This window comes from Delphinus delphis, chromosome 9, assembly GCF_949987515.2.
Source record: "Delphinus delphis chromosome 9, mDelDel1.2, whole genome shotgun sequence".
NCBI classification, from domain to species: Eukaryota; Metazoa; Chordata; class Mammalia; order Artiodactyla; family Delphinidae; genus Delphinus; species Delphinus delphis.
This window is the reverse complement of record NC_082691.1, coordinates 49,064,919-49,083,309: the sequence shown is the minus strand read 5'-3', so window position 1 is coordinate 49,083,309 and position 18,391 is coordinate 49,064,919. Positions and strand designations below refer to the sequence as shown.

Below are 18,391 nucleotides of genomic sequence, written 5' to 3'. Positions count from 1 at the left end.
TAGGCTAAAAAACTAAGCTCCAGAAAGAAATCTGAATGTTGTTGCTGGCACATGGCAATTACTGGAAACAAATAGATGCAGAAGCTTATCAGATTTCTAGATACTTACATTTCAAAAGCAACCAAAACTCTGGCCTGCCTGGAAATGTCCTCAGATTCTCAAACCTACACCTATAAGAAGGAGGCTATTAAAATTACAGTCTTTCCAAGACTCACTTTAGATGTGGCCTTACAGCATAATGTACCAGAAAGAATTCTGAAAGGGCAAAATTTGGATTCATAGAGGACATGGGAAAATACACCGCTGCCAAGACAAGTAACCACCTCATTTCCTCCCTGGTGGAATAATATTGTTATGGACCAGTGACTACTGAGTATATTCTATTCTTCTTCTTCTTCTCCTCCTCCCCCTCCCCCTCCTCCTCCTCCTCCTCCTCCTCCTCTTCTTTTTTTAACTAGGAGTGTTTATTATAGTTATTCAGCTCATACTCAACCATTGTAATTGGATGTATTGTGGGGACAATCATTTTATTTTCTAGGCCGCCTCATGCAGCCAAATCTGGACCTAACGCAGAGGTCCAAACATCACCCAGAGATCCTGTGCTTTGAGCTGGATGCAGAAATTCGATGGAATTTGGGGTTATATTTCTTGGTGAGGGAACTAATGTGTAAGAGAAGGGTGCAGATGGGTATTTGTTGGCTAAAAGGTGGACTGCGGCACAGACCACTAATTGTTCACTAGAATTTATTATTTTTCTCCTCCTTGAACATATGTCTCCCCAGTCATATTACATCATCCATTTTTCTTTGCAGTTAGTTAGGTACAGCCATGTGATTAGTTTTTACCATTGGTAAGGGAGTAGAAATAATGACTACCATTCCTGGTTCTAGGCCTTAAGACATGGGGTATTTCTCCCTGACATCCTCCAACCTCTTTCTCCTTCCAGTTTGATGAAATACAGACATGGGGGTGACCTGCCTTCCACCATGCAGATAACTATAGTAACCTAGGCAATGGTGCAGCAATAAGATGAAGCTATTTTTGCTCAAGATACACTCTCTATGCAACTCTCCATTGCTTTGTGTCCTGGAGGCTTTCTGGGCTCCATTAATAGCTCCCTGCCTTCTGGATTCTAGCTGGGAGGGTGGCAGGGGAGTTCAGTCAAGATATTTATTCCCTCTGCTGTCTCTGCTGAGTTGTCATAGGTTAGCTGCCTCTTTCTACCAATGACCAGAGCATCTATTGAGAGAGTCTCCACTTTATCTACTCTCTTCTGGTTCTAGTAACTGCTTCCACCCCTTGTTCCTTCAAACCTAGGGGACTCCCGCCCCCCCCCCCCAATCTCTCTCACTCCATTGCTAACAATGGAGTGTTGTACTTTTTCTTGTTAGTTTCTTTTCTACATTCCCACCATTGTGTCAATAGTCCCTTAAAAGAACTTCTCTCAACAGCCCTGTTTGAGTGTGCTTTCTCTTTCCTGCAAAATTCCTATCAGTGATCTCTCTGGATGGCCCCATCAAGGGTCGCTGCCTCATCAGTCACTTTCCTGAAAACTGCAAAATAAAAGAGAAATAGATCATCCTTTTTTTTAGGCACTGTATGTTTTGTTTTGTATGTTACAGTAGGTCAGCCTTACCCCAATTAATAGTGTTATATTTTTTTCTAGGAGTTTGTTCTTTTCATAAAAATTTCACATTTGTTGGCACAAAGTGTTTCATCAACCCCTCTTTTTATCTCTGTATTATCTATAGCATCTACATGTGTTATTTTTATTTCTGACATTGGATAATTGAGTCATTCTTTTTTCTTTGCAAGTCTCACCAGATGTGTATTAGTTTTTAATAATCTTTTTAAAGAATGAACTTTTGGCTTTTGTTTAATCTCTGCATTATATGTGGTTTTCTGTTTCACTTTTGACTATCATTACAAATTAGTCCAGAGCTTAGCATCTTAAAACAATCAGAAACTTTTATCACTATGCACAGTTTTTTGTAAGCAAAACAGAAATGGAAGTGTTTTTGTATAACCTAGCCTCGACAGTCACACATCACATCTAGAATATCCTACTGATTACACAGATCAGCCATATTTGATGTAGAAGGGAGCTGTGCAAGAGAATGAATACCAGAAATTAAGGATCATTGGGGGCCATCTTGGAGCTGTCTACCACATTGGTTTTTGCACTTATCTTTACTATTTTCTTTCCTGAGCTCAACCACCTCCTCTTCATCACCCTAGTATCCCTACCTGCATCTCTGACAATTTAAACAGAAAGACTGGGGAAGAAAAGGCAAAGGAATCATCAAAATGCAGCATCTATTGTGAGGGGCAATCCCTCTCCCTCCCAAGCCAAGTGAGGGAAGAGGCTCAAGATAAACACATAAAGATTGGAAGTGCCTACACGAAGGGACACTCTAGAGCTTTGTAACTTTCTAGGCCCTCACTGTGAAAGGACATATTGGTCCCTGGCAATGAGATCCCCCAAATCTCTCTGGGAGTTTTATCATGAAGCCTTTCCTAAACTGGCCTGGGAAGAAGGCAGGGCAAATTCTTAGGAACACACCAGGATCTAAATACACTTATTCTTCTCATCTCTGGATCTCCATGTCCCCCCTAGTCTGGTAAACTTTATCTAATTTGTAGTTGTAAGGGTTAAGGACAGAAAATAAGACATATTTTCCGAAACTGGCTGTATACATGCTTTTAGTTATTTTTCTCTGTGTCCCCCTAATGGTTAGGCTTCTCAAAATTAAAATCTGAGAACTGACTATAACATTTTGCTGAGTCATTCATCCCCTAAAGCAATGGAAACTGCAATCCTATTGTCTAAATCAGAAAGGGTTACATGGGCTAAAAATTTACCCGGCTACAAAACTTTTCAACAAAACTTACATCTAACTGAGCAAAATGACTTAGGAGATAAAAAGGTCACCCCAACACCCCATCCCCAGAAGAGAAAAAAAAAAAATTAACCAACCACTCCCCAGCAAAAGTCACAAAAAAGGAAGGGGGGAGGGGGCTTCCCTGGTGGCGCAGTGGTTGGGAGTTCGCCTGCCGATGCAGGGGATGCGGGTTCGTGCTCCGGTCTGGGCCGCTGAGCCTGTGCGTCCGGAGCCTGTGCTCCGCAACGGAAGAGGCCGCGGCGGTGAGGGGCCCGCGTATCGCAAAAAAAAAAAAAAAGGAAGGGGGTGGAGTGCTTGTGTATACTAAGTCCTGTTAATGATTTCCTAAAGGTTGTCCTGGTTTTTGACCAAGAAAGGGACACTTCTGTTCATTCTCATCAAACTAAGGTTGAGTTGGTCCGTAAGACAAGATTTCAATACAATACTGTTATTTATTTCAGCTTCTTTAGGGCCAGGTGTATGGAATGTTGCTTAATAAGTGTTTATTGAATCAACCAGAAGAGCACGTTTGAAGCAGCTGAGGATAACAGTCCTGAGGCACCATCTCCTGGGTCAGAGCCAAGCTGATTACAACACTTCAGATACAGATATCCCTACAAATAAAGACCTGTTACAAAGATCAGATTAGCCCTGCCCTGCCTTAAAGTAGGCAGTGTGGTCTTTGTCAGATTTTCCAGAATCTGATTTCCTGTGTCTACGTTGGGGAATGCGAGTTCAAGGAGGACTTTGGGCAGTCCCATGATGCCAATTCTTGCTTTTATCCATGGGCTGGGCACTTGATTGGTAGTTTGTGCCTTGTGCAATTGAGGGAAGAGAGGGGGAATTATAAATATTTGAACATTAGCTTTTCTCCTGGTCTGGACTGCAGGAGGCTCAGAACATCACAGTTGCAGGAGGTTAATTTTGCCACACAGTTACCAAGGAGCCCTAGGTGAGCTGGACACCTCACTTACCACAGCTCACTCATCTTATTGTAGAAAGAATATTGGGGGTGGTAGATAAAAAGAATTAAGAGGTTTAGTTTCTTGTTGGACTGTCACTATCTTGACTTGCAATTAGGTGGATATTACATAATCTCTCTGCTTCTTTACTTCTATCCATGAGAAAAGTCGGACACATTTTTATTGGTGTGTCCAATAAAAATTTATTATTTAGTTATTTTTATTGTCATTTACTTACAGTTCCAGTCATTATATAATTAAGGGTTTACTTTTACCAAATATGTAGACTTTTTGGAATATCTGGACTCTAGAGCACACAGTACAGAGCTTTGTGAAATACGGTGCCTATGAGAAGCTTCCCCTGGTACACAGAAGCCACAGAGCTGCCCTGAAGCACTGAGCCATTGTTGGCATACTCAGTGCTTATCCTGGGCTTCTCAGACAAAGCATTCTGGATGCGAAGTACCTGTCAAGAAAGATCATTCATTAGTAGACTATGAACAAACAGCCATCAGAGATGTTTTCCTTCCCAAATACTCCAGGAGTAATATGTTTCTCAGAAATCAATAAGCTAAAAATCCATACATCTTCAATCTTTTCTTTTTCTTCTTCTGATGAAAGTATCAGTGTCCTAACGATATCTAGTCAGTCAAGTGGACTAGTGATCTCACATTAGCCAAATTCCTCAGCAGATGGTTTACACAATTTTGATAGTTCAGACTTCTCTATAGAGAGAGGTAAGAACCGTGAATGCTCTTATCTAATCTTCGGTGAACAGTGTTGCTCCCTCTGTGGAAAGGTTCTTGCCTTTGACTGGGCATTCAGGATGAGGAGGGAAACATGGGACAAGAAAATGAAGGGACAACCAGTTAGCCAGCCAACCCAACCCAGAACCAGTAGATGGTAGTTTTCACAGCTGGACCCCTCCCTCAAGGAAGCATAAAGAATGCTTACTTTGGAATTCAATCTGACACTGTACTGTTATATAGTACTGTTATTGATCCACAGGATTTACACAGTTTAGTTTGCTAATCAGTAAATACATAAGTGCTCAGGTTTCCAAATAGCCTGGATGAAGTTCACTCAAATAGGGCATGATGTGAATTAAATTAGGATTTAATTGAGGATTAGGATTTCATGAGTCATGAGTCTATATCAACATCTCTTATTAAAATAGAATTTAGGGTTTTTTGTTTTTGTTTTATCTTGAGAAAGATCCTACAACTTTATCTCAGGTTTGTTACATGGAAATACTCAAGCTGGAACTCATGTAGAAAACATTAGCCTCCACCAAAAATAAAGGGTGTCAGTAATTATGAAGAAAGAAGTCTTATCTAAAATAAACAAATGATTAAACTTGAAAATGGAGACAAGAAAAAGAGTCTAAACAATTTTCTTATCATTCTGTGGATCGTATTTTCATTCTCTTAAAGCAGATGTTGTTGGGCATTTGTAGAAAAGTTATATGTATCACTTTGGGGGGCATATATCTGAGGCCAGGGTAGCTTAGGATAACAATTCTTCAGGTTCTAGTCTCAGGCTGGACTTTTGTTTCTTTTTATATTTTTTGATGTTTTGGGGTGTTTTTTTTTTTGTTTGTTTTGTTTTGGTTGTTGTTGGTTTTTGTCAAGAAATTGTTGACTAGGGAATTCTCTGGCAGTCCAGTGGTTAGGACTCCGGGCTTTCACTGGCGAGGGCATGGGTTCAATCCCTGGTCAGGGAACTAAGATCCCACAAGCCATGTGGCAGAGCCAAAAACAAAACAAAAAAAGCTGTGACTAATATGTTAATAAAAGAAACAAATCTCTTAAAAAAATTTTTTTTTAGACTAAAGAATAGCAATATTGGAAGCAGAATAACTGTATGTTCTACTTTACCCACTGGGCCAATTACCAGGGTGGGATTTGAGTCTCAATTTCCCAACTCCCCAAACCTAGATTCAAACATTCTCCTCTTTGTTCAAACTTTACCTTCTCAATGAGTCATAGCCTAGTCTCCATATTTAATAAGACCTGCCATCCCTCTGTTCACAGTAATCCTGATCCCTTTTACTGTTATGCTTTTTCTTCCCATAGAACTTACCACTTGCAAACTTACTATCTAATTTACTTATTTCTTATGCTTATTGTTCATTGTCTTTCTCCCTCCCTAACAGCAGGGATCTTTGTATGTTTTGTTTTCTGATTATTTTCTAAGCATTAGAATAAAGACTAGTACATTATAAGTGCTCAGTAAATTTTTGTGAAAAAATCTCTCCTAGTATGTGTGCCAAGAATTTATATCTGTATTTAAATTCACTAGAGATTTTTTTATTCTTAAGCTCAATGCTATAGAAATTGCAATGCTTTATTTCTAATGCCATATAAAATTCAATGGCATATGATATTATTTTAGAAGAGATTTAAAAGAACATCTATAAAGTGAGACATTCTTCAACACTATCATATATAATAGAACCTGCGGGCAAAATCTAATTTTGTTATGAGACTAGAGTCGTTTAAACCCTTTCATGGGAGCTTCCTGTTGGGCAGTATGAAAGATGTTTCCATATATGACTCTCCCTTTGCCTAACTTTAGGGCCTGCTCAGAGCCTACATCCTGATTGGAACTATGATATGGGAATCTGGGTCAATTTGAATAATCAAGCTCATATTTTCCCATGTTTCCCAATAGCAAGTACAGCCTTTGCAAGGATGGGATATGCTGTTTAGCACTGATGTTAAACAGTCACCAGGTGACTTGAAGGGGTTAATGGGCTGTATCTCCCCATCCTGCCCCAAATCTTTACTCTTCCCATATGCAGAATTTGTTCAGTTCTGGAACATCACATATGACCTGCTAAATTCTCCCAAGTCACCTCAACAAATTGATTGTTCTTGCCGCTTTTCCCATGAGCGTAGAGAAGTATAAGAACTTACTTCTGACCCTGGAGGATCCTCAGTATTATACATCAGCAGCTTGATGGCATTAGGATGGCATCCTGCCAAAATATCTCCCGTGTCAGGATCAACAGTTAAGTTATCCACTAAGGTGCCCAACTGGATTACCTTCCAACAAAGAGGAAGTAGTGAAGACATTGTTTTGACTTTCTTCCCTACCTCCTCCCTCCCACCAGCTCCTTCTGGCTCCTGAAATTAGATTTTTGCTACTGAATTTTAGAAGTGCAAGCATAATCTCACCAACATTCTTCTAAAACAGTCTCGTTTCCTTCATTCAGGGAGCGCATTCCCAGGTCAAGCTTGGGAACTAATGTAATAGAACACGTTGTGTGGGAAGACAGGGTACTTTTACCTTAAGTTGAGTTAAATCCCAGTTGTCATGTTTTTTCATTACATGAATGTTCTTATCCAGTACATCAGCTACATAGATATACCTTTGAAGTAAGTAACATTTACATTTAAGCAAGTAGTAATGAGAGATGATACTAACTTTTATTTTGGAGAAGAAGTATACAAATTCACAATAGCTCAAAGTGCCACTACAGTGCCTTTCTAAACTACAGTAAAAGATAATGGACTGGTATTTTTAATACTCTTGAAGTGCTTTAAGTAAGCGTTGAATATGAGATATGACCATAAGGTAATGGAATTGTGTTTCTAGCTGACATATAGGCTCAGTCTCATCAGTTATGAATCACACTTTATTCTTTAAATTGAATGGAGGTAAGTGGACCTCTCATAAGTCCAATAGAGCCTATACTTCCAGAAACTCATGCTTGAAAAGAAGTAGCAGATGATCATGAAACTCAGTCACAATTATTTTTAAAAAGAGGAAGAATACTTAGTGTAGTTTTCCACAGGGATCATCTCTATTTATTATGTCACCTTTACATTTAATATTCATGGTACTCTTCTTTTTAAATAACCTTCCATTTTAAAAACACTTTAAAAGAGTTTCTCATAAAATTTTATGCTGCATAAAATAATGTCTTCTCATAGAAAATTCTGTTGTAGTATAACAGTAAGTCTGAAACTTATACAATCCCAATGCCCAATCTAAGTTGGGTCTCCCTCTCCAATAAGAACTTTTGGGTAACTGAACTTAGTATAAGTGATTAAAGACCTTCTAGCTTCATAAGGGGCAGAGGTATTCTGCATTTATACTCTTTTCTAGTCACATAAGAGTCTGGAACAAGGACCTCATATCCTTGAGTCAAAATCCCTCATTTTGTTGGGGGACCCTAAAGTGCAAGAGGGCATGGTTGGCTTAAGATCACACATTTATTGTGAACCCTGGCCACGCTGGATCCCTCCACACATGTATTGACTACTTAAGCCTCAGGAAGTAAGCACTTCTTCAGGGAAGGAATCCATGAAAATGTCAAGGGTAAAGGGTTGGAATTTATAAAAGAGCTTACTTCTTGTCTGGTGAGATGGTGATCCCATTGGCAGAAATAAATCCTTTGGCCACCACTTTAACCTCTCTTGGACTGTAGAAAAGAATGTAAGTCCAGCGAAGATCCATGACCATCTCTAATAGTACCAAGAAGAAGTTGGTAAAATAGTGGTCTCTGGTGGCATAGAACTGTTCTGCTCCGAGAACCACAATGTCATTCACACTAAAATGAAAAAGAAAAAAAAAAAAGAAAGAGACAGAGAGAGGAAAAGAAAAAAAACCATGGGCTATTTAAAATCACTAAATCTCAAAGACCTATAAATTCATCAGTTTGAAAAAGTATACATGAACTAGTATGGATTAAAGGATTCCACAGAAAGTACATGACTTTTCATTGCCCTGATGGATTTTCTTTTAGCCATTTGTTATTTTCTCACTCCTCCCTTCCACAGAAATCAGCAAAAACAGACAAGTATACAAATAAACCTCAAATCTATATCTGTTGGCTTGCGACTGTTTTTTTTTTTTTTTTACAGGTGAAAGAGGGATTCTATAATTCCCAACACACTCTGAACCTGATAGAACAAATCTAGGTTTTTTTAAATTATTATTATTTTTCTTTAAACAATTGCCAAGACTGGAATCAAAGATAAATAGAAGGCACAACAGTTTTGCTCTGGTTTTATGTTATTCAGATTTTTAAAATTTTTTTGTTTTCTTTTTTTTACAAATACAAATTAAACATGAAAAAACTCTACTTCAAAAAAAAGTCTAACAGTTCAAGAAAAGCTTATCAGTTGCATTCTAGACATTTAAAACCTATCTCACAATTTAAATTTCAGTGGTAAAAACAGTAGGTTTTGGAACTGTTTGGTGATCGCGTATCCAAAGAAAAACTCCACTAACACCTTTTATTCCATTTTTAACCATACCAGAGAGAATCTAAATTGTCAATTTTTCCAACGGCAATTTTTCTGCACCAGAAGGTAGTCCTGACTCTCAAAGAAGAGACAATTTGGGTTTTTCCTGCCTTCAAAATGTTTATCAAATCCTGTACTTCTCCCAGGATTTTGAAACATGTAGAAAATAAGTAAGAAATATTCCAGTGAATGAAACATATCAAATGTCAGTAATAAGGAAGAAACATTCCTTTGGGGAAACTGTTAAAAAAAATCCAGTCTGTATATGCAAGTAAAGCAGGGAAATGCAGTCTTTTTTTTTCTTCTTTAAAAATCCATTTTTCCTAAAATATCATTCCACAAAATTGGAAGTGAAGGACTAAAATGGGGGTGGCGGCTAAGGAGCACACACCATTAACACAAAAAGTAAAATTTTACAAACTTAAGCAGTTTATGATAGACTAGGATCAGATTCCAAGATACCAAAGGTTGGCTGAAGAAATTTACCGTTTTGTGGGAGCTAGGGTTTGTACTGCTGCCTGAAGATCGGTGAAGAGCAATTCACTGCCTTGGAGCACTGCCCCTTCCCACTGCAAATCCTGGTTTCTGCACCATGCCTCCACAGGGTGGGCCTCTCATCCCACCACCCAGCCCACCTCGAGGGCCTCCAGGTCCCTGCAGGTGGTTATCTCGGCGGTCCCCTTCCTGGGCGGCTCGAGTCTTCTTTTCTTCCACATTCAGATGGACCTCACCTCTGAACATGATGGGCCTGTTGCTAAGCACCTTCTGAACAGGCTCAGAATCATCAAACACAACGAACCCAAAACTGGGTAATTTCCCACTGTTGTTAATATGCAGCTCCACCATATTCCCCTAATTTTGAAAAAAATCTTTAAGCTCTGATCTGTCCACCTCATGATCAGGTTGCCGATAAAGAGCTGGTCAGGCAGATCAGCTCGGTGCTTTGTGTCCTCCTAGAGGGGTGGGAGGGAGACGCAAGAGGGAGGAGATCTGGGGATATACGTATACGTATAGCTGATTCACTTTGTTATAAAGCAGAAACTAACACACCATTGTAAAGCAATTATACTCCAATGAAGATGTTAAAAAAAAAAAGAGTTAAAAAAAAAATGAAGTAATGTATGTAGCTTCCGAGATGGGAGTCTTTAAGAGGCAGTCCAAGATCCACCATGCTTCACTCACTCTTCCACAGTAACCAGCAACTTTTCTGATAAACGAGAGTGTGGTCCTCTCTTAAGGTTCTAAATGAGGACACCATAAAACTGACTCCCTGAATCACCTACATTGGATATGTAGCATGAGTATGAAAACAAGACAAAACTTTGTGGGTTTGAGCCATTAAAGATGCTAGGGTTTTTCTTTCCTATTATTGTAGCAAGACCCAGTTCATCCTGACCTTTATATTTTCTCTGCATAGGTGGGATTATGAGTGTTATTCTTTCTTATTTATGTTCAATACCATTGAAATTTTTAAATGAACAAGTCTCATTCGCACAACAATTAAAACAAAATCATTTCTATTTTGGAAAAGAAAAAAAGAGATGATGACTAGAAAAAAATGTAAAAAAAAAAAAAGATTGAACCTGTGTGTGTGTGTGTGTGTGTGTGTGTGTGTGTGAAACTTCTTTACTCAGCAACTTTCTAAAATACACAATATTGTCAATAAAGTTAATGTGTCACCCTTTCTAATGGCATTTATGATTTAAAAAAATTTTTATTTTATATTGGAGTATAGTTAACAATGATGTGTTAGTTACAGGTGTACAGCAAAGTGATTCAGTTATATCCATACAAGTTTACATTAAATTTAGGAAAGAAAAATTTGGATGAATCAGGAAATACTTTGAGGTTTTGTTGTACAATGACTCTCCCCATGTTATTGGGCTACTTGTCTTTTAGGTCTCAGCTTACGCAGTCCTTCTTCCAAAAAGTATTATCACCATAGATTAAGTTAAATTCCCTCATAATTTGTTCCATAGCACTTTGTTCTACCCTTTGAAATGCTTGGGTATGTGTTTATCAGGGCACCTCTCAAGGTCCTCTTTAGATCCTCAAAGCCACGCCTGCCCTATTCCAGCTGGCACTATTTCAACCAGCTCTGCATAGGATCTGACAGACTTTCCACAGTGTACCCTTATGGCGCCTTACCTCATGTCTGTTATAGGCCTCTTACTCCCATTTCCAGGCTTCCGTGTCAAATTCAAAGCACAGGATATCACCAGACTTGCCTTGCACATGGGTAAAAAGGTATGTGCAGGAATTAACACCCCTTGAGGCAAACCTCTGACTACTGAGAGATGGGGGGCGGGGGTGGATAAACTCCTCTTCCTTTCTTATCTTGGCCAGATTGTCTTGAAATGAGGTTTATGTTGCTTACTGGAGGGCAATCCCATGGTTTCAAGCAGTCAGTTGCACTTAGCAGTAGCTGGCTTAACAATGCATTTGCTATAGACTCTCTCCCATATGAGTTTCCTGGTGCTGCTGTAACAAAGTACCACAAACTGGGTGGCTTAAGACAACACAAATTTACTGTCTCATAGTTCTGGAGGCCAGAAGTCTGAAATCAAATTGTTGACAGAGCCATGCTCCCTCTGAAGGTTCTACCGGTGGATCCCTCCTTGCCTCTTCTAGCTTCTGGTAGCCTCAGGCATTCCTTGGCTTGTAGACGCATCCCTCCAATCTCACTTTCCATCTTCACACGCATTCTCCCCGTGTGTCCGTCTGTCTTCTTATAAGGACATCAATCATATTGGATTAAGGGCGCACTCAGCTCTAATACAGCCTCATCTTAACTAATTACATCTGTAAGGATCCTATTTCCACATAAGGTCATGTTCTGGGGTATCAGGGGTTAAAATGTCAACATATCATTTTGAGGAGACACAATTCAACCCATAACACTCCGCTTTCCCTGCCTCAGGCTGGTCTCTGACTTCTGCATCCTGGGCTGGCACTCCCTAACAAAGGAGCTGTGTCTTGAGTTTTCCCTCAGGCTGTGCTTTCTGAGGCGCTCTTCCCACAAGGAGATGTTATTGCATTTGACCCTCACAATCACCAGGTAGGTAAGTCAGGCCTTTGAGGGAAACCCCATTTTGCTGAGGAAAACTGAAGCACAGGTTAAGTGACTTGTCCACAGTTTCTCAGTCACACAGCAGTGGCAGTCCTGGTCCCCACTGAGCCTCAGAACCCAGCACAGTGCATCATGGGAAAAGTCAACAACTTCAAGTTCTCTTACTTCTTCTGCCTCTCCTTTTGTTGCCCCTAAATTCTATGGGGAGAAATTCAAATGTGTTGTTGCAAAAGAGAGCAAAGGAGAGAAGATGAACTTCCTTCCTTTTCTTTCCCTACTCTTCTACCTCATGGAAAGATTAACCTCTACTGTTTTAGAACCAGTCTTTCAGCGTTGAATCCATTTTATAAAAGATTCTTCACTGTTTGTTACAGGCTTGAAACAGGCAACCTAGCCAGTAAAAAACTTACAATTTTTCTCAAAGCTGTTCACCACAGTGATTAAGAGCCCAGCTTTGAATTCAGATGGGTCAAGGTTTACACCCTAGTTCTACCACTTACAAATTATGTAATTTGGGTAAGTAACTTACCCCAAACTGCTCTAAGTCTCTGTTTACTCATGCCTAGTACTAAAGGCACTTGTGAGAGTGAAAGGGAATTAGGGGTTTTGGCACAGTGCCTGGCACATAGTCAATACTTAATAAATGTGAATTTTTATATAGGCCTACAGGCCTTTTTTCAAATGTTACTTTAAAACTTTGATTGAACAAAGGAATGGTCCTTCTGGAGGCTGGTTATAACACCCAATGGGTATGGCTTTCAGAATACAACCTACCAGGACAACTAAAGGGTGTGGGTGTTTAAAGAGCCCAATAGCAGGTTCTGCGCTGTTGTGTTATGGAGGATGGAATTAGAGCAACTTTATAGGGTTAAAATGCTTTCAAAAAGTTGGAGAATATAAAGATATTCAATACCGAATACAGCAATTTCTAGTGAGGTGCTGGGCAGTGTCACCATGAGAACCTTTAGAAAGCTTTAGAAGAAAAAGCTTCAAAACAAAAGTTTAACAAAGGCTGTGAACTAAAGAAAACAAAGCACACAGCAGAGGCACAAATGAAATACTTCAATTCCATACCTTTTGAGAAGTTCGTGTTTTATAGTTTTCAGGTGTACCAAAGAACGTTGTTGCTCCTCAAATTTAAATATCTCCACAGTGGACTCCATGTGGGGATGGTTCACAACATAAAGATAAACAATTTGGTCTAAAGTGGAAAAAAGACATAATTTCCAAGAAGTTTGCTTCTGTTGCAACTATTATTACACCTAGTGTAGAACTTGGTCACGTCCAAGGATTTTTCTTATACATCTTGCATTTGATCCTTGCAACCCATCTGATAGGTAAGTCAAACAAATGCCAGAATCCTCATTTTATTGAAGAAACTGACACTCAGAAGGTTAATAACTCATCAGCAATTTCATCACCACCCAGTGGCAAAGCCAAGCCCACATGTTTCTGCAATGCTCCCTTCAGCCTCACCTGCACACCCTCTCTAACAGGAAGATGCAGAACTACAGTGGTACATAAACACGGATGTGGTTTCCCAAGGTGGCCCCTCAACAAGAGAAGTGGGTACAGCAAGCAAAGCTTTGCCGAGAATTCTTTTCTGTGAGAACTGCCTACATTGCAACACACGTTCAAGAAGTGTCAGGCCTGTGTAAATATTTTAAAATGAACATTTCCCAGGTAGAGAATGAACTCCTGACACAAGTCACCTACCTGAGGTTGCAGTAACGATATTTAGTTATTCATGAACCCAGTAGACGTGGAAGGTAAATACGAATGTAGAAGAAAATAGATTAGCCATTTTAGGTATAACCAACCTCAGGAATGTTCACCTATCTGTTCTCATACTGGAATGTGAACTGCTGTGAACAGGATTGGGGGCAGTACTCTAGCTTCTCAGAGTCCTGTTTTCTGACTTATAAGGAGTTCTAAGTCAGATGCACTCTGGAGTTTGAAAGAGCCTGGGCCCATGCTCCCATTCAGGATTTGATCTGCGTTCATCTCCCCAGTTCCTTTCTTGATGGGGTTTCCAATCATGCAGCGGGGCAAGCCAGAGCCCTGAGATGTGGGGCTTATACTCAGGGCCCCTGAACCACAAGGGCACCTTTACCTGAATTAAGGAAAAGTGCTCCCTCGCAGATGAATCTTTCTTTTGGTCTGACCCAACTCTGTTCCAGGGCACGGCAACTCTGTTCCAGGGACTTGGCAAGCAGAACCTGAGTAGCATTTAGCCCTCACATGGCCCTTCGACAAGACATTCTTGCTGGACACAGCATGAAAAATACATTGCTGCTCTGGCTTTACCCCCTTCTTAAGGCATCCTCTTTTCATACAAGAGATGCTTGGTGAGAAGACTTTTGTTTTCTGTCTTCTCATTCATGCCAATTTATGTGTAATGTTTTGGCCTTATGAATTAAATACATAATTAAGGGAGGTCACTAACAAATAAAATAAGTTGTCAATCATAACACACTTAACTTCTGAAAGCCTGATTATATGCCTGAGGATTAATCTGTAAACTGGTCCTATCTTAAAAAAAAAAAAGAAAAAACAAACCAAAACCAACCCTCACCTCCCCTTCCCCCGCTTACAAAAAACACAAAAAACCCAACTCTAACACTATCCCATGGAATAAAATAGCTCCAGGCTAATCTGATCACTCATTACACCTTCTCCAATGAAGCATCATATGTCTAGTCAGGTGTCAGGCAAAAAAGTGATGACTCTCAAATTATTTAAATAGAGCCAGGAGCCCAAATTTCACCTGAATTAAGGACGTAGGATTAGAAGTAAGACCATCTGGGTTCTACTTCTGGCATTGCCATTTACTAATGACAGAAGTGAAGTCACACTTTACTGCATGTCTCTAAACTCCATTTCTCCATCTATAAAACTATCAGTATCTGCGCCCTGCCTGACTCATAGGGTTCATTCATTTATTCATTTAACACATGTTCACAGAGCACCTAACATGCTGTAGACACTGTTCTAGACTCTGGGAATCCAGCAATCAACAAGTCACATATGCTTTTATGATGGTTACATTCTAGAGAAGAAAACAGGAAGGAAATAATTAGTAAATAAAAGAATATGGGAGTGGGGAGATATGCCTTCTTCATACAGTGGTACCCACTTGAAAAGTGACAGTTAAGCTTGGATCTAGAGATGAGAAGGAGCCCACTATAGAGCAATAGTGGGAGAGGGAAAGAATGTTGTTATCTTTTAACATTAATAAAAAGCATTAATTACCATTTTGATGAGTGCTAAAAGAGGAAGTTCCTTGAGAAGAAATAATAGCAAGGTTCACAGCCTGAAATAAGATGATGGGAAGGCTTCCCTGAGAAGGTGACATTTAAGCTGAGACCTGAATGATGAAAAAGAATAAGCCAGAAATAAATGGAAAGACATTCCAGGCAGAGGGAATTACAGATGCAAAGTCCCTGAGGCATTCAGCATTCTGCAGGACTAAAGGAAATCCAGTGTGACTAGTCCAGAGAGTCAGGGAGACAGGGGTGTCCACTGAGGCTGGAGAGAGCATCCAGATGCCAGAATATGTAGGTGTAGCACCTAGGAAACCATTCTGGAGATTTGGGGTTTATCTTCAGAGTGACAGGAACAATATGGTGAATTTTCACAAGGGAGTGACATGATCAGATTTGTATAAAAAATAATGCTTGCTTATAAAAATGGCTTGAGTTGGTACAAGAGGGAAAGTGCAATCAGGGACCACTGCAGAATCTAGGATAGACATGTTGGGGACTTGGACTGGGATGGTGCAGTGAGGATGGGGAGAGGTCAGCAGCTTGGAGAGATATTTGAGGGTTAAATTGGACAGAACTTTGTAACTAGTTGACTGAATGCGACAGGGAGAGGGGAAGAGTCAAGGTTAGGCCCAGAGTTTTATTTTGAGGAATAAAATATATATAAAGTGCTTTATAAACTGTAAAGCAATATAAAATTGTTAGGTACAATTATCTTTTAAAGAAGGGCTTGCTAGGCAAGTAAACATCATATATTAGATTTCAGGGGAATATTTAACCTACTTAGTAAAATAGTATTCAAGCATTTTAAAAGGTACCCATTTGTTTAAAAATGAACAAGTCTGTTGGTGCAGAGGAAAGAATGAAACATTGATCGGTTGGATAAGTGGATTGAGATAATTATTAGTCATTTTTTATTCATTTAAATCACTCTAGCAAATTTAACTTCACAATTAACAATGCCTTGTAACTTCAGTATGTATTTGGAAGAATTAAAACACCATTTATTTTAAAATTTTGATTTGCAACATTTCCATTTGGCCTTCCCTTCACGTATTAATAGTTACTACTAGTGAGGCTTCATTCTTATCTCCTACATGATCTGTGGACCCACAAATATCTAAAAATTAAGTTAGTCTGGAATTATAAACTATAAAGTAAAAACTAATATTGGAAATTATTGTTTTAAAGCATATACAGTGTATTCATAACTATGCTTTGCTTTCTACAATAGCTTTTTTGAGATATAATTCACTTGCCATTAAACGCACACTTTCAAAATGTATAGTTTAGTGGTTTTTAGTGTACTCACAGAGTTGTGCAACCATAACCACTATCTAGTTCCAGAATATTTTCATCACCCTAAAAAGAAATCCCATATCCATTGGCTGTCACTCCCCATTCCCCGCCCCCCCCCAAGTCCCTGCCAACCACTAATCTACTTTTTGTCTCTATAAATTTGCCTATTCTGCACATTTAATATAAATGGAATCATACAATATGTGGCATTTAGTCATTGAATTCCTTCACTTAGGATAATGTTTACAAGGTTCATCCATGTTGTAGCATTCATCAATACTTCATTTCTTTTTATCGCCGAATAATATTCCATTGTATAAACATACCACCTTTTGGTTATGCATTCAGCATTTCATGGGAATTTGGATTATTTTCACCTTTTGAGTATTAGGAGTAATGTTGCTATGAATATATGTGTGTAAGTTTTTGTATAGACCTATGTTTTCAGTTCTCTGAGGTATGTGCCAAGGAGTAGAGTTTCTGCGTCATATGGTAGATCTACCTTTAACATTTTGGGGAACTGTCAAACTGCATTCAAAAATGACTGCACTCAATCCCACCAGCAAAGTGTGAGGATGCCAGTTTCCCTACGTCCTTGCCAATGTTTGTTACTGTCTGTCATTTTAAATTATAGCCACCCTATGGGTGTGAAGTGGTATCTCATCATGGGTTTGATTTGCATTTCCCTAATGACTAAGGATACTGAGTATCTTTTCATGTGTTTATTGGCCATTTGTGTATCTCTTTGGAAAGATATACTGAGATCCTTTGTCCATTTTTTAACTGGGTATTTGTCTTTTTGTTGTTGAGATGTAAAAATTATATATTCTGGATATAAGCCTCATCAGATATCTGATTTGCACATCTTTTTCTCTTATGCTTTAGGTTGTTTTTTCACTTCCTTGATGGTGTCTTTTGAAGTTTTTAATTTTAACAATGTCTAATTCATCCATTGTTTCCTTTTATGTTGCTTTATAAATGTCACGAGATTATTTTCAAAGGGCCTTTAGTTTATATGTTAGATTTCTGAGAACAATATCCCAACTGGTTTTGATGGTCAGATGAGAAGAAAAGGGGGTAGGAGAAAGAGGGTGTGACCACAGTCTAGTCTCCCCCTCTTTAACGTGACGTTAAAAAATGTTTTGATACATATTTATTATCTTATAAATATACATCTTCATGGTAAAATAGCATCTTCCCTCCTTTCACATACATGTTGAAGAGTTGAGGATGAGTGGTTTGTATTTCCCTCATTTTCCCCTTATTCTTAAGCATTCAAGCTTTACCTTTGTCGATGAAAGTACTGATCCCATGTGGATTAAATGATGCTTTGTCAAAACCATCACTGATGTTTAGTGCCTGGACCCTTGGGTTTTGCTCATTTAAATCCATCAAGAAGATTTGTCCTGGCTCATCTGGTGCAAAGTTTGGCATGCCTGGATATTTTAATCCCTTTAAAATATAGAGAATAAGTATGCAAATATACACATATCAAAGCAACGTTTTCACATGGAAGCTAAAATCTCAAGGCCTAACAAAAATGTTCAAAGCTCTAAATTTCTTTTAGATTTCTGGGATTTTTTACACTGTCAGGTATTGCCATTATCTGATCTGAGGAATTACCAATGTCATCTAAGCCATTGCAAATGGGAATATGGGA

At 39.0% G+C, this 18,391-nt stretch overlaps 1 protein-coding gene across 1 annotated transcript in view; it reads right to left on the bottom strand.

The window, feature by feature from the left end:
• Nucleotides 1-3,325: 3,325 nt before the first annotated feature.
• The window catches only part of LOC132431034 (serum paraoxonase/lactonase 3), a 33,871-nt gene continuing 18,805 nt past the window's right edge, over nt 3,326-18,391 (bottom strand). The window contains exons 4-9 of the mRNA XM_060020510.1: nt 18,018-18,183; nt 13,244-13,370; nt 8,202-8,402; nt 7,136-7,217; nt 6,763-6,891; nt 3,326-4,310 (exon numbers count right to left, since the gene is read on the bottom strand). Of these exons, the coding sequence (XP_059876493.1) occupies nt 4,152-4,310; nt 6,763-6,891; nt 7,136-7,217; nt 8,202-8,402; nt 13,244-13,370; nt 18,018-18,183 (864 nt within the window). The 3' untranslated portion in view covers nt 3,326-4,151. The remainder of the gene's footprint in view (nt 4,311-6,762; nt 6,892-7,135; nt 7,218-8,201; nt 8,403-13,243; nt 13,371-18,017; nt 18,184-18,391) is intronic.